General features: G+C 39.1%; 1 protein-coding gene and 1 long non-coding RNA gene across 48 annotated transcripts in view; one reads left to right on the top strand and one right to left on the bottom strand.

The window, feature by feature from the left end:
- MLIP (muscular LMNA interacting protein) overlaps nt 1-8993 on the bottom strand; it is a 244675-nt gene extending 235682 nt beyond the window's left edge. For 23 of the 47 annotated variants that reach the window (XM_070244735.1, XM_070244742.1, XM_070244746.1 and 20 more), the window contains exon 1: nt 1938-2144. In XM_070244735.1, the coding sequence (XP_070100836.1) occupies nt 1938-2000 (63 nt within the window). In that variant the 5' untranslated portion in view covers nt 2001-2144. Of the gene's footprint in view, nt 1-1937; nt 2169-8911 lie in introns of those variants that run through there. The other 24 variants (XM_070244754.1, XM_070244761.1, XM_070244776.1 and 21 more) reach the window with 9 other exon arrangements.
- The window catches only part of LOC102150209 (uncharacterized), a 30145-nt gene that overhangs the window by 879 nt on the left and 14989 nt on the right, over nt 1-14277 (top strand). Inside the window, exon 2 of the long non-coding RNA XR_289163.4 lies at nt 6851-6927. This is a non-coding gene — a long non-coding RNA (uncharacterized lncRNA). The remainder of the gene's footprint in view (nt 1-6850; nt 6928-14277) is intronic.

The following is a 14277-nucleotide window of genomic DNA, read 5'->3' as shown; positions in this document are numbered from 1 at the left end:
GGATATATTAAATATTTTCCAGCTCTCTTAAATAGAGAATATTGAACATAACTTTTTCTCGATAAGGCAGCATCATCAGAATTCCAATATCTCAAAGATGTTTCAGTTACGTACGTAGCTCTAATTACCTGTACAGGCAATTGCCCCAAATACTGAACTTTCATGTGCTCCCTGCCTTACAGCCATCTCTTTTCAGTAGAGATTGCATGTTCTCACACCTTCTGATCTGCCCCATATTTTCCTCCAATCTCCTGGGAGTTAATCAGAGGCTAGTCCTGGGCCTCTCCTACAGAGCAATATTCATGAATTTTGTGACAGCTACTTCCTCTAAGGAGACATGTTTGCTCACTTCTCGATTTATAGCTGTGTTCAAGGTAGAGTCAGGCAAGCAAAATGTCTGACCTTCCAGAAAGTGAAATGTTTATCCATCAAATCATTTCAAATAATGAGACCATTTTCACTTTTATTTACTTGCCCCATGTCCACACTGTTTATTTGCAAAACTTCCTGTAAAAGATTGCCAGGAAGCTCGGGGTCAAATTTCACACTAATTCATAGCAACTCTTTATTCACGTATTTATTTACACTTCATCTGGTTCTATAAAGGTTTTATAATCACTAAGCCTTTACAGTTAGCATGTCTGAGTTTTCCTTTTACTTTAAAATGCATTTCAGCTTTCTCTTTCTATTTTAATAAACTCTGGATGTGTACTTTCTAAGCAAGTCAGGCCAAAAACCGTTTGAAAATAACAGGCTCAGGGAAGGAACATCTTATACATCATAGTTTTTAATCCTCGTGACCACCTTCAAATTAGCTGTTACTACTTCCCATTTTACAAGTGAGTTAACTGAGACTCAGAAAGCTTAAAAAAAAACCATAGTCCTACATTTACAAATAGTGGGGTGAGAATTCCCACCCAGATCTTCTGACTTAAATTCCCTGGTTACTTCTACAACAATACATGGCTTTTCAAACCACCTCGAGTAGAAGTCCACAGCTGATATTCAAAATGATGACCTGAATCCTTTAAGAAAAGGTTAGATTTTATTCATCACATTTCTTCAAGACCTTGAAATTCTAGTACACTTAAGAGTTTTCAATCCAATATGGTTCTTTTTTCCATCTTTCAATTTTTAATATCATGAACAGTGCATAAATCTCAACTTCAGACATCCAGAACAATGCATTCTCATGAGTTTAAAAAGCCACGGTCTTATTATAATTGATATGGTTTTATTTTGCTACTTGCGTTGCAATTAAAACTAGCCATGCCCTGTTCTAATGTTAACTCTAGAGCCACGGTAAATTTACAAACGGAATTACCCTCCTATACCCATCAGGTGAACCATGGACAGAATATTCTACTCAAGGTTATAGTATATTTTATGTTTGAGCAAATATAAGTGACCACTATGGTTCACTGCATTTAATTTCTTAGAATCAGGGTAAAATTACTTTTATAACTTTTAAAGAAAAAAAATAAAAACTTTCTGAAAAGCAAACTTCATCTTTATACCAGAAGTTCAACTTATTCTACAATACTTATATTCTCTTTAACACATATTCCTGCTATCTCTAAAAGGAATCGGACTTTGAACATGTGCTAAGCTTCATATTAATAAACAAAATAATCTTCCCGTATAGAGGCAATCACAATAAGTGCTCAAAATAACTGGATTCTGGTTTTTAAAATGGAGGTAAACTACATCATTTAACTAAATCAAATCTGCCCACATTCTAGTAATGAAATTTCACTAATAATTTTATTACATTGTTTTCAGTAAATCTCATGGAACTCATTAATTTCAAGGCTGTTGACCAGAAAAACATGGAAACACAGCCTGGCTAGTCCAACTTTTCCCATCTGTGACAGCTGCTTTGTCAACCCTGTCAATTACGTGGTAAATCTGTGCCTGCGAAGTCTCTCCAGTCTTACCGTCAGCTTCTCCTCTAAATTCTTGTGTAATAAGCTTCCTTTTTCATGCTTTTCAAATTCCATGTTGAAAGAGAATGAGAGAGAGAGAAACAGAAAATGCGAGATTGAGATTCTGTCTAGAAAATGATTTGACGTGCTTACATGTTAGATATTGCAGGACCTTCCAAGTTGCGAGAGCCCAGGACACTATCAGACAGCCCTGGCGATAATTTCTGGTTAGCTAGTGTTTCCATTTATAGATGTTCAAACCCCATAAACAGAGCGCTGAAGAGAAGTCAGGCAGCTGGCCTTAGATAATGATAAATGTCACTAGATATAAAAGCAAACTCTTCAACAGGAGAATATTCCAACAAGTTAGGTTCCCTGAACCAAAGAAGATTGTATGTGACTAAAAGCCACTGTCAAAGAATTCATTAATAGCCATTGGAGCAGAATAAAATATACTCTAGAATAGAGATCTAATAAATCAGTTTAAAAAGGACAAATGTGATGGTCATATAACAAATACAAATCAGCCCGTCTAGTTCCTCCACATTCCTGACATTCATGGATTACTTTGTAACTCAAAAATTTTTTAAATTATTTAAAAAGAAAGAGCAAAGAATAACTAATTAAAACTTTTAAAACACACAACATATATTCAAGGGGTTGTTGCCAATTTCATTGTGTGAAAAGTTGGCAAATGAGGTACAGAAATACCGTGAAATAAAAGTGCTGTTTCCTTTCACAAAAACTGATTCTGTTCCTGTCCTGGCTTTTCCACTGATGACAAAGTTATGACATAGGAGACAAAATTCATTTGTCCAGTGGAACAAATGTTTTCAGAATTCTTTAGAAATTGTTATATGCCTTAAAGAAAATTAATTGTGTAGCTCTATGGTAATTAACTCTCCCCATTTTTTGCAGCCAACCAGATATGTGGATGGCAATAAAAAATAAAAATGGCTTTCAGAGTAAGCTAAGACCGATCTCTATGGTCGCTGAATCCCTCAGCCTGTTTAAAACATCCTTTAACATCTGTTTCTGACCTTAACTGATTTTCTATCAGTTTTTCCTCCATTTCTTAAGAAAACATTTTAGGAAAAGCGTGTGAGGCTTCATCCTTTCCAGTGATCACAGCCGGTTCTCTGCCAGGCAGAGCTGCTCTCAAGCTTAATTCCACGACCTGGTGGAAGGGCCGAGGACTTCAGAAGGGAAATGTTTAATAGGAGATAAATCAGCCCTGCTTCAGGAGACGAATGCAGAAACGCTGTATTAGACTCATGGGCGAAAGGGGCTTCCCCCTCTGGCTCTGAATCCCAGAAAGGGAATCAAACATGCTAGTTGTTGCCCTAACGAGTTTGAAAAATTGAAGTCTTAAGGTTTATTAGCATGCAAGATTGGTATGTGTCAAGAACAAGGCAATAGATGAAATTTTATATAAATGGAACTTCCAAAATCTCTATAGAAAAAAGAAAGGCATGCCGTGGCTGCAAAAGGAAACTTAATTATTACTAGTTTAATGCCTGAAAGTGAAACACAGGATCTGTTAGAAGGAGAAAGAATGGTGGGGTGCAGAGCTGGTTGGGAGAGGAGGGGATAACAGTGACAAGAGGGATATGGCAGTGATAACGAGAGAGATGAAAAATTTTCATTCAGCTAACATGTGCTATGTACCTATAATGGGCAAAGATTGTTCCAGGTGCAGGTGGAATTTTTTTTAAATAGTAACTAAAAATAATAATAAAATTAAAAGATGCAACCTCTATATTTCCACCCTCAACAAACTCACAATGTAGGCATGACTTGATCTATGTAGGATGATAACGCTCTTATACAGCACACCTCAACAGCACTCACCATGTGCCGGGAACCACTTGAAGGCTTTCTATATATTATCTCAATTAATTCTCAAAACCACTCTAGAAGGTAAATACTATTATTTTCCCCATTGATAATGGGCTGAATTATGTCCCCCAAAATTCATCTGTTGAAGTCCTAACCCCAGCACCTTAGAATATGACTGTGTTTGAAGATAGGGTCTTTAAAGGGGCAATTAAGGCAAAATGGTGGGCCCCAAACCAATATGACTGGTGTCCTTACAAGAATAGGAGATTAGGACAAAGACCCACACAGAGAGGACATGTGAAGACAGAGGGAGATGGCGGTCATCTACAAGCCAAAGAGAGAGGCCCTCAGAAGAAACCAACCCTGCCAACACCTTGATCTTGGACTTCTAGCCTCCAGAACTGGAAGGGAATATATTTCCGTTATTTAAGTCACCTAGTCTGTGGTATTTGTTACGGCCACCCTAGCAAACGAATACGCCCATTTTAGAGTTGAAAAAACAAGACGCAGTTACACAGCTAATAAGCAGCACTCAAGTCCCCCAGCCTAAGCTCCTAACCACTGTGCACGTTAGTGCCTCTGAACAAATCATTTCATCACAGGCACAATGAGGAGAGTGGGTACATAGCACCAGCACTATATGGTGAATTCTACCTACTCCATCCATCTCAGAGACACGTTTAAATTATTTTAGATCTGATTTAGGGACAGGAGCTTTTCTTGGGTAAAATTAGGCCCAGGCAAAATCTATCCCTCATCCCCTTGCTGGTCAAACAGAAACGAGACTGAGCCACACTGGTCTCCTTTCTGTTTGTCAATCACAGGAAACATGTGCCTTCCTCTGACAGGCGTGCTCTCTCGCCAGATAGTCACGTGGCTCCCTTCTCACTTCATGCAGGTCTTCCCTAATGACCCCACCTAAAATAGCAAACCCATCACTCTCTGGCCACTCATTTGCTGCTTTCTTCTTCGTAGCTCTTAGCACCTCTGGCATTACATAATTTCACATGCTATTTTAAGTTTATCCATATCTACTTATTTGTGGTTTGTCTTTCCTAACAGATGGTGCTTTATTCATCATTTTCTCCAGGCACTTAAAACGTAGTAAAGACTAAATAAATTCTTGTAAAGGAAAAAGGGCAGGAGGGTGAGAACGGAAAGAAAAAAGCAAAGAACGAAAGAGGGTGAAAAGGAGGGAGAGAGAAATAGATCAAACAGTCATGACTTAAGACATTTAATACCTTATTACTTATAAGGTTTTTGGTAAGAAACAGGAATAAAATGCAGATTTATCAAACACAAATCAATCTACAGATGAATACAATATTGATTTTTCAAGACATTTATCTTAAACAACTAACCATTAGAATAAAGGAGAAATAAATAGACTTAGGGAGCAAGAAGAATTGGATTCATTCACAGATCCTGCCACTTTCTAGTTGGATCACTCTGATAAAATTACTTAATTCTCAGAGTTTCAGTTCTCTTTTCCTTAAATAGAGAGAAGATACCAACCTCATAATGTTATTACAAAAATTAAATGTGGTAATGTGTGCAAAGAACTTACAGCATCTGGTATCAAGCAGGTTCTCGGTAAAAGTGTGTGCTATTAACTCCCTGGGATACATGAAATTTATCTAGAAAAAGTTTACGTCAAAGATAGCACCAAAGTCCTAACAAATGAGGCACAAAAATTAACTGAGAGTGGGAGAAAACACTTGCAAATCATTTATCTGATAAGGAACTACTGTCTAGAATATATAAGAACTCTTACAACTCAACAACAAAAAGACAAATAACCCAATTTAAAAATGGGCAAAGGATTTGAATAGACATTCAAAGAAAAAGACAAACAAATGGCCAAAAAGCACATGAAAATAAGTTCAACAAAATTGTGACTAGAGAAGAAAAATCAGAACAACGAGATACCACTTCACGCACACTAGGATGGCTAGAATAAAAAAAAACAAACAATAACAAGCATTGGTGAGGGTATGAAGAAATTGAAACCCTCATACATTGCTGGTGGAATTGTAAAGTATGGCAGCCACTTTAGGAAACAGTATGGCCATTCCTCAAAACTATACATAGACTTACTATATGATCCAGCAACTCCATTTCTAGGTATATACACAGGAGGAGGGAAAACATACGTCCACACAAAAACTCATACACAAATGTTCATGATAGCACTATTCATAATAGTCCAAAAGGGGAAATAACACAAACGTCTATCAACACGTGCATGGTGAAACAAACATGATATATGCATACCATGGAACATTACTCAGCAATACAAAGGAACGGAGTGTTGATACAGGCAAAAATATGGGTGAACCTTGAAACTATAAGTGAAAGAAGCTGGTCATAAAAAGCCACATATTAAGTGATTCATTTATATGAAATGTCCAGAATAGGCAAATCCAGAGAAACAAGGATAATCTGTGGTTGCCAGATATTAGAGGAAGGGCAGAATGGGTAGTGCTATGGGTACAGACTGCTAGCAGGTGCAGGGTTTCTTTTGGGGATGATGAGAATATTCTGAAATTAGACAGTGATTGCTACATAAATCTGAACATACTAAAAGCCACTGAATTCTATGTTCACTTAAAAAGAACGAATTTTATGGCATGGGAATTACATCTCAATAAAGCTATTATTTAAAAAAATAGAGGAATAGCTATAATTACTTTCTAAACTGGAAATCTATGATTTTTTTCAGGAATATAATATGCACAACAGGTCACTCCAAACAGGAAATTAAAATCTGCACTACAGTAGGCAAGCAAGAATTCCATTCAAAATTGAAAAAATGACCCTCAGCAAATGCTATTTGCTTCAGGATATTGCCACCTCACTCCTTTGCACCACTCTTTGCATGTGTCCTTTGCATCATCACCATGTGTCTCGTGAGCGAGAAGCAGCGGGTGGAATCTTAGCTGCTCATAGTTTCTATCTATATTCAAGAACTGAAGGAAAATGGAGTTTGCGGCTATTAGCTCATCTACTGGGTCAGAGGGCTAAATGTAACGTTTTGTTTTTGTTTTGTTTTTATGGTGGTGATTTCCCCACATCTGCACTTAAAGGACTTTCATCTCCACGACAAAAGCACAGATAAATGATCTATTGCTGAAACCTCAGAAGGCAGACAGACACCCATAAGGTATGAAAAACAAGTGCTATTTTCTTTTGAAAAAAATGACAGTCTGCAAAGCACAGTGTAGACAACTGTGGATCTGCCTCATTGTATGCTCCAAGAATAAATATCTTTTTATTAAGACAGACATCCTCTTCTGAAACAATGAATGCCTTTTATATGGGTTTCTTATCATTCTACATAGCATCTTCTGGATATGGGTCCCTTACGCTCTCCATGGTCAAGTCAGAAGCCCATGTAACCCCCACACCCATTTGGCCCAGGATACTACAGTCAGTGCGCGCCTGCAGGTGCAACAGCCTGTCCCAAGAACCCCTGGGACTGTGTTTCCTATGCTACCCAAGAGCCAAGTGCAAATCTAGCTCAGATCTAGCCCCAAGAACTCATCTCTCCCAAACAGCTAACCTTTGACCTATTAGTGTTGCTCTTAGTTCAAAATTTAAGCCTATGTCTCTAGAAGGCTCTGTTTGTTTCAAGTTCAAATGGGGAGGGAGGGTGGCTGTGAAGAACAAAATGTAGATAGTGATTCCCAGAATTTTTTGATTTTCCCAGCATGCCTACCTGGCAACTGCGAACTCTCAAGCTGTAGCTGTGGACTCTCCTTCTGGAAAATCCCACGAACTCTTACCTTGTCCTCTGTCTGTGCATCTGGCATATAGGCACGTACTGTAAGACTTTTAACCTCTCCCCATCACCATTTTTAAGCATCCCTTATGGCTTCTGCAGGCCAGATGCATGGGATACTAAGAGTTGTGTACATGCCCACAGCTTGTAAAAAGATAATGTCTACAGAGGAATTTCTTAAAGTTGAATTTGTCACTATGTAATAAACATTTTTTCTAAGTTGAAGCTGCCAAGTGGACACAAAAGCAAACCCCAAAATAACAGTATATGATAATTACGTTAATGACAGCTTAACAAATTTGTACCTTTGTAATTACCACTCTTCAATGAAACATAAACCTTTTTACTGGAATATGATATTTTTACTTTTTCTGATACTATTTGTCCCCTTATTTTGGTTCTCAGCCATATTTTTAAAATGACATCAGAAAAGACATTTTAGTCAATGTAAGGGAAGGAGCATTTTCTTTATAAGATCACTTCTTGAAGGTAGGGCATTTGTTTGGAGCACTAGAAAATATTTGAATCACGTGAGAGCTGTGAGAAGTTTGAAAAATGTTCTCTTTCGGAATGGGTGCATCTGAAAAATGCAATTCTTTCATCAAAACTTACTGAAAAATAAAATGTGAGTTTTTTTAAAAAAATCATCACCATTGATAGTAATTTGTAAATAACAAGGATTCTGATACAAAACTTAATCCATACCTCCAGCGTCTGTAACATACAAGCTGATTAACACCAGTCGCAGAGCCAAGTCCAGCGTGTTCCATTTTCTCAACTATTCTCTACTCAGCATCTATAGTTTTCAAGAGACTTATGAGATATTTTCCTCGCTTCATGGTGGCATCACAGAGGGACTGGGTTGAACAGTTTTTTGCTCTTGCATTTGCTAACATCTGATATATTTCCAAGCCCTTTGAATAGTAGATACATTTCCTAATTGTGAGTATCTCTCTGTCTCTCCCTCACACACACACACACACGCAAACCCTCACACCATTGCTGTTTCAGGAGTGAAGACAATTGCCAAGTTAAACTGACAAGATTTCAGGAAAAAGGACTCAGAAACGAAGGGTTTCATTTTTTGAATATGAGAATTACAATGCATGTTTCTAATTTCAGAAAGAAAGTTCTGGATTTCAGTTTTCCTGTTACAGCTTAATCAAAGCAACCGCTCTAGCTCTCTGCTCCCCTAAATCCAGCAGCTTAGCTGTTGTGGTTGTGTTGACATGACAAATCGCTTTGCCCCCAAAGTAACAGTTCCGTGCCCTGTGAGACAGTATGCCCAGGAAATATTTTCCGTTTTATCAGTTGAAATTGAAACATATTCCAAAGCAGTCTGGACTTATACAGAAAGAATGCTTACCTTTCAACTGACTTGGAAGCTGCCTGCAGGACGGTAATCCAGCAGGAGGTCACCGGTCACATTCCCAGAGCAGCTGACCCTGTCAGTCTTTCCAAAATACTGTTTACTCTGTAATGCTGGACACCATAAGATACAGAAACTAGATTTTAAAAGGGTTAGGCATAGCCCTCATCCCCACTGGGACCACTTCAGGAAAACAATAGTTGCTAAGTTTCCCCAAATGATATCTTTATAAGAAAGTCGTAGCTGTAGTGGGGATTTGGAGACAAGTGTTGAAAAAGTTTGGCAATATATCAGACGATCTGCTCTGTGGTGTACTGCTGGAAATTCTTTAAGCTTCCCTAAGGACATAAGTGGCAGATGAGTAAAAGGTTACTGAAAATGGAGTTTCTCTTCTATTTAGATTGACTGGATTTTTAAAAGAAAATTGAAAGTTCTCCTGCCATGAAATGCTATTTGCTCCAGAGAAGGAGAGTGAGAATTAGGCAATAGGGAGCCGTGGCAGGGCCAAACAGACTCCAGAGTCAGGCGGGGCGATTGTCCTGTGATCCCACCACCAGGAAAGACCCAGAGAGGGCTGACTGCTGGTTCACAGATTGGCCCCGTACAAGGAGAGAGACTGAAGAAAGAGGCAGACCCCTCCAGGCTGGTAGGTGGCAGGTGTGATAAGCAAGGGAACTTCGACGTGAAGTTTACCTTGGGAGGCCAGAAGATGAGTAGAACTCCGCACCTGCCCGTCAGAATCTTAAAGGTTTCTATGGAGGCCTTAACTAGGTTCAGTCACATATACCACCCAGATGGTCTCAGAACACATTGCTCTCTCAAGTTTGAGTCCTTGAAAATGCCTCCCATGGGCCAGCCCGGTGGTATAGTGGTTAAGTTCGCATGCCCTGCTTCAGTGATCTGGGGTTGCCAGGTTTGGATCCAAGGTGCAGACCGGCACAGAATGCATCAGGCCATGCTGTGGCAGCATCCCATAGACAAAACAGAGGAAGGTTGGCACAGACGTTAGCTCAGCAACAATCGTCCTCAAGCAAAAAGAGGAGGGTTGGTAATGGATGTTAGCTCGAGGCCAATCTTCCTCACCAAAAAAAAACAAAAAGAAATGGCTCCCACTGTGGGAACAGTGGGCAGAATGTACATTCAGGTACATCCCAAGGACCGGAGAGGAGGTGAGGAGTCTCTGATCACTCAAGTCCAGTTCACATGTCAACCGGCAGTCACGTCCTCTGGACGACCTCCTCTAATACAGACCTCCACTGCACCTTTCTCGTTTCTCACAATGTTTTTCCCTATTTACTCTCAACAGAAGTGAGTCCATGTTACCCCAAAGACCACTAATTACATGTCCAGCCTGAATGCAGGGTCACCCAACTTTGGCCTCTGGCCCACTTGGAGGCTGATTGTAAACCATGGACCAAGAGATTCAGAGTTTGAAAATCAAATTGTTACCCATTTATGTGATTATCTATGGAAAATGCATCATCCCAGATTGGATTTGTCATCCCATCCAGTACATCATCCCTTCTTGCATTTTATAAAGTGTAATGTATTTTAAAAAGAAAGGAAATATCACAATCAAATATTTGCCACTTGGAATTATTCACATCATTACTCTCTTCCACTATTTCCATTAATTAATTTGATTCATGTTGATAATTTTGGAGTGAATACTTACAGAAAACACAACTTTATTTTAAGGTGTCATTTCATCTTTTGTCACCCAGTTCCATAATGTGACAGATATTGGTTGAACATTCCATCCACATTACTGTGCTGTGCTGCCAGCTTTCAGGGTTGAACAACACACAGTCTGCTGTCAGGAGCTCAGTTAGGAGCAAACAGAATCACGTACAGCAGTACACCAAAGCAGGCTGAGTGTGATAAGTGCTAAATTAGGAGTATAACTGACGTGCTTTGAGAGCCAAAGAAGGAGAGGACCGTTCTGGCTAGGGACACTGGAGGTGATATCAAGCAGACATTGGATTTGAGCCGGGCCATCCTAGTCCTTGCTACTATAAGTGGTCTTTGGACCGCAACATTGATCTCACATGGAGCTTGTTAAAAATTCCAAATCTGAGATGCCAATCCAGACCTATAGCGTCAGAATCTACATTTTTAACAAGACCCACAGGTGATTCCTGTGGGCATTACAGTTTGAGAAGCACTGACTTAACTACTTTGGGAATTAATAGAGATACAGGAAGACATGTCAGGTGTAAACTAAAATAGTGGAGGCCAGGATATGGACAATGCGCTCCTGGAACGGCAGACCGAAATGGAGGATTTGTGGAGTACATATGGAGGATTTATGTCTGTTGCCTAAGAGTAATAATAAAAAACACCACGACTACTTACTGTGAGCCCATAACGCTGCTAAGCGACTGATGCAACGCTATCTCATTTTATGCTCTCTACAACCCCATGAGGGAGCCACATCATCTTGCAGATGAGGATGCTGAGCCTTACAGAGGCTAAACAACTTCCCAAGTCCTTACAAATAGAAAGGAGCAGAGCCAGGCTTACCCGTGAGCCAGAGCTCTCAGCCACTCCCTGCTGTAGGCCTTGGATTCTCTGGACCAGGAACAAATCCCAGTGCACTTCTTCCTGATAAACGCTCCTCTAGAAAGCAATTAGAGGCCCAAACGCCACAGGTAGAGCATCCACGGCAGCCCAAGCCCACCTCCTCTCTCCTTCCTTCTTCCTTAAACTCTTGCACCTGATAGAATCAGGAGAGAAGACCGACATTGTTTTGGTGACTAAGGTAATCATTCATTAAAAATTTAACTTTTTAAAAATTTTATTACCAACTAAGTTCATATGCACTGTAGAAAATTTGAGAGATGCAAAAAAGTAGAAAAAGGAAAATTTAAATTCTCTGTAAAGCCACAACTCAAATATACTACAGTTAACATTAAGGTATATTTTTTTTCCCAGTCTGTTAATATATTGATCATTTTTAATGTAACTAGAGTTGTACTGTGCACACTGTTTTGTAACCTGTGCTTTTCACTGAATAATACATTACGAACAATGTCTCCTGTCTTTAATACTTTTATCCATGAGCGTTTCAGCTGGTCAGGTGGTGGCAAACATAATTTTTGTCCGGCCTGGCCAAGAGTGGGGGACAGAGTTCAGACAACGGCACAGGTGAGAACTGGTTAGACGTAACCCACCTTCATGATGGTTCTCCCCTCAAGTTTAAAATTGAACTTGGTCATATTAAGTTTACTTAAAATAACAAATTAACTGTATGTTAGAGGCAAAGGAAATTATCTAAATTCCCCAAAATCAGAAAAACAAGATTAAAAGAAACACTGTAATTCTACGGCCATGGATGACCTGTGCTTCTTACTCATTACAAGTGGAAGATCAACAAGAGATCTTGATAAAATAGCTACTGTTTCTTAAAAATACATCAATTGCTATGTTTACTATAATAACATTTTAGGAGTAATTCATACTTATTTGGGATAGTTTTAAAATACCCAGAAGTAGAAGCATCTTATTTGCTTAAACTTGAGTGCAGGTAACAGAAACTGACTAGAAAAAAAAAAACAATATATTATAAAAAGACAAGAATATCTCATGGCACTCAGCCAGGCTTCATGAAGGCCAGACCCAGAAACTAGAACATCACCAGAAACCAGTTTTTCTTTGGGGTCCCATAATTTCTTTACTTTTTCTTTGTACATCTGCTTTCTTTTTATTTTTCTGAAATTTGCTTTCTTTGTGCAACTGGAGGAAGATGTCTGTACCAAAGGTCCAAACTTTGCTTGTCCCTCAATTCAAGGCATGCATCCAAACGGACTTGCTTTCTCTGAATTCCAATTCTAAATTCCAAGGAGAAAGTCCAATGTGCCCAACTTGAGTCAGACGTCCATCATGATCCAGTCTGTAATGGGCAGTGGAACATGGACCAGGAAGGACACAGAGCAGGGTCACATAATCTCAACACAAAAGAGTAGAGGAAACATAACAAAAGGGGTCTACTTAACATTGGGAAAATAAAAACAAAAAAATGCAACCAACATTAATATTTTGTTGGATTTTGTTCCAGTCTTTTCTATCCTTAGATTAAATAATATTCTGTTCCAGGCTTTTTGCATGTGTGGTCTATTTTGTTGTGATGATGTACAAATTTTAGAACTTAGTCTAAGAATTTTGTATCTTACGATAAAATCTTGAAAAACATTTTATATCAGCAAATAAAGCTTCAATTAGTGAATATGCCACATTTCACTAACCATCCCCATGCTGTTGGAAACTTAGTTTGTTTCTAGTTTTCCACGATTTCAAACAAATCTGAGATGAGCATCCTGGTGTGAAGAAAGCTATTTCTCTGTTTTAAATTATTTCATTAAAATTGACTGCCAGATGCTGAATTTTGCCAGATTATAGAAAACAAACATTATGAAAGTTCTTAATAGGCATTGCTAAATTTCTTTCCTAAAGGGTTGCATAAGTGTGCCTTTCATATACCCTCAACAGCATAAAGTATTACCATGTTTTAAAATATACCATAGTAGAAACTTGAGATAGAAATAACATTTACTGGTGTTCTTAAGGCAAAATGAGTGCAAACACGGTACTTCCGTCTGAGACTCAGCTGCCACACGTCAGCCAGTAAGCATGAGGTCTCCTTTGGTAGCCAGGATCAAACGTGCCATTCTTCCACTGGACCACCCTTCATTCATAGCACAAACCTTGACTGAACACCCACTAGCTTCCAAGCACCGTGCAAAACTTGAAGATAAAAAGATATTGATACATGGCCCCATCCCTAAAGGGATTGTTATGCAAAGGGTGAGAAAGATAAGTCTTCATGAGAATAGACACAAGAGAAGTAGTACCACTGCGTTCTATCCAGGCTGCCCTGTGTAGCTCTGGAACTCCCTCAGCGATACACACCCAACAGGTCCTCCGGCCAGCTCTGGTCCAAATGTGCACTCCAGGAAAGACCAAGGAATGGGAGTGAGTAGCGCTCTGAATGCTTTCCACCCCCAAAGCCCAGGCCTACCAAGCACAAGGCTATTCCTGCTTAACTGAAAGGAGAATGCCTAAAAATATGTTATAAGAGCGGAGGAGATGTGCCTTAGGAACTTCCGCAGACATATCAACGTTGTAAGCCCAACTATAACCTCTGAAGCAGACAAAATCTACACCCAATAGCAGGCCCTCATGGTAACTCTCTCTCACTGACTACAGTTTACTGATGTAAGTGTTGTTCCCAATTTGAGAAGTTCATTGAGACACAATCTAGAATTAATAAACTGAGGCAATAGTGTACACTTAATGTACTTCTCAAGTTAGACAGCGGTTCAGTGTCACCACATAAAACCAAGTCTTTGTGATGATCTGAGTAC

The sequence above is a fragment of the Equus caballus genome, chromosome 20, assembly GCF_041296265.1.
Source record: "Equus caballus isolate H_3958 breed thoroughbred chromosome 20, TB-T2T, whole genome shotgun sequence".
In the NCBI taxonomy this organism is placed as follows: Eukaryota; Metazoa; Chordata; class Mammalia; order Perissodactyla; family Equidae; genus Equus; species Equus caballus.
The sequence above is the reverse complement of the archived record's forward strand: the minus strand, read 5'-3'. Positions and strand labels throughout refer to the sequence as shown.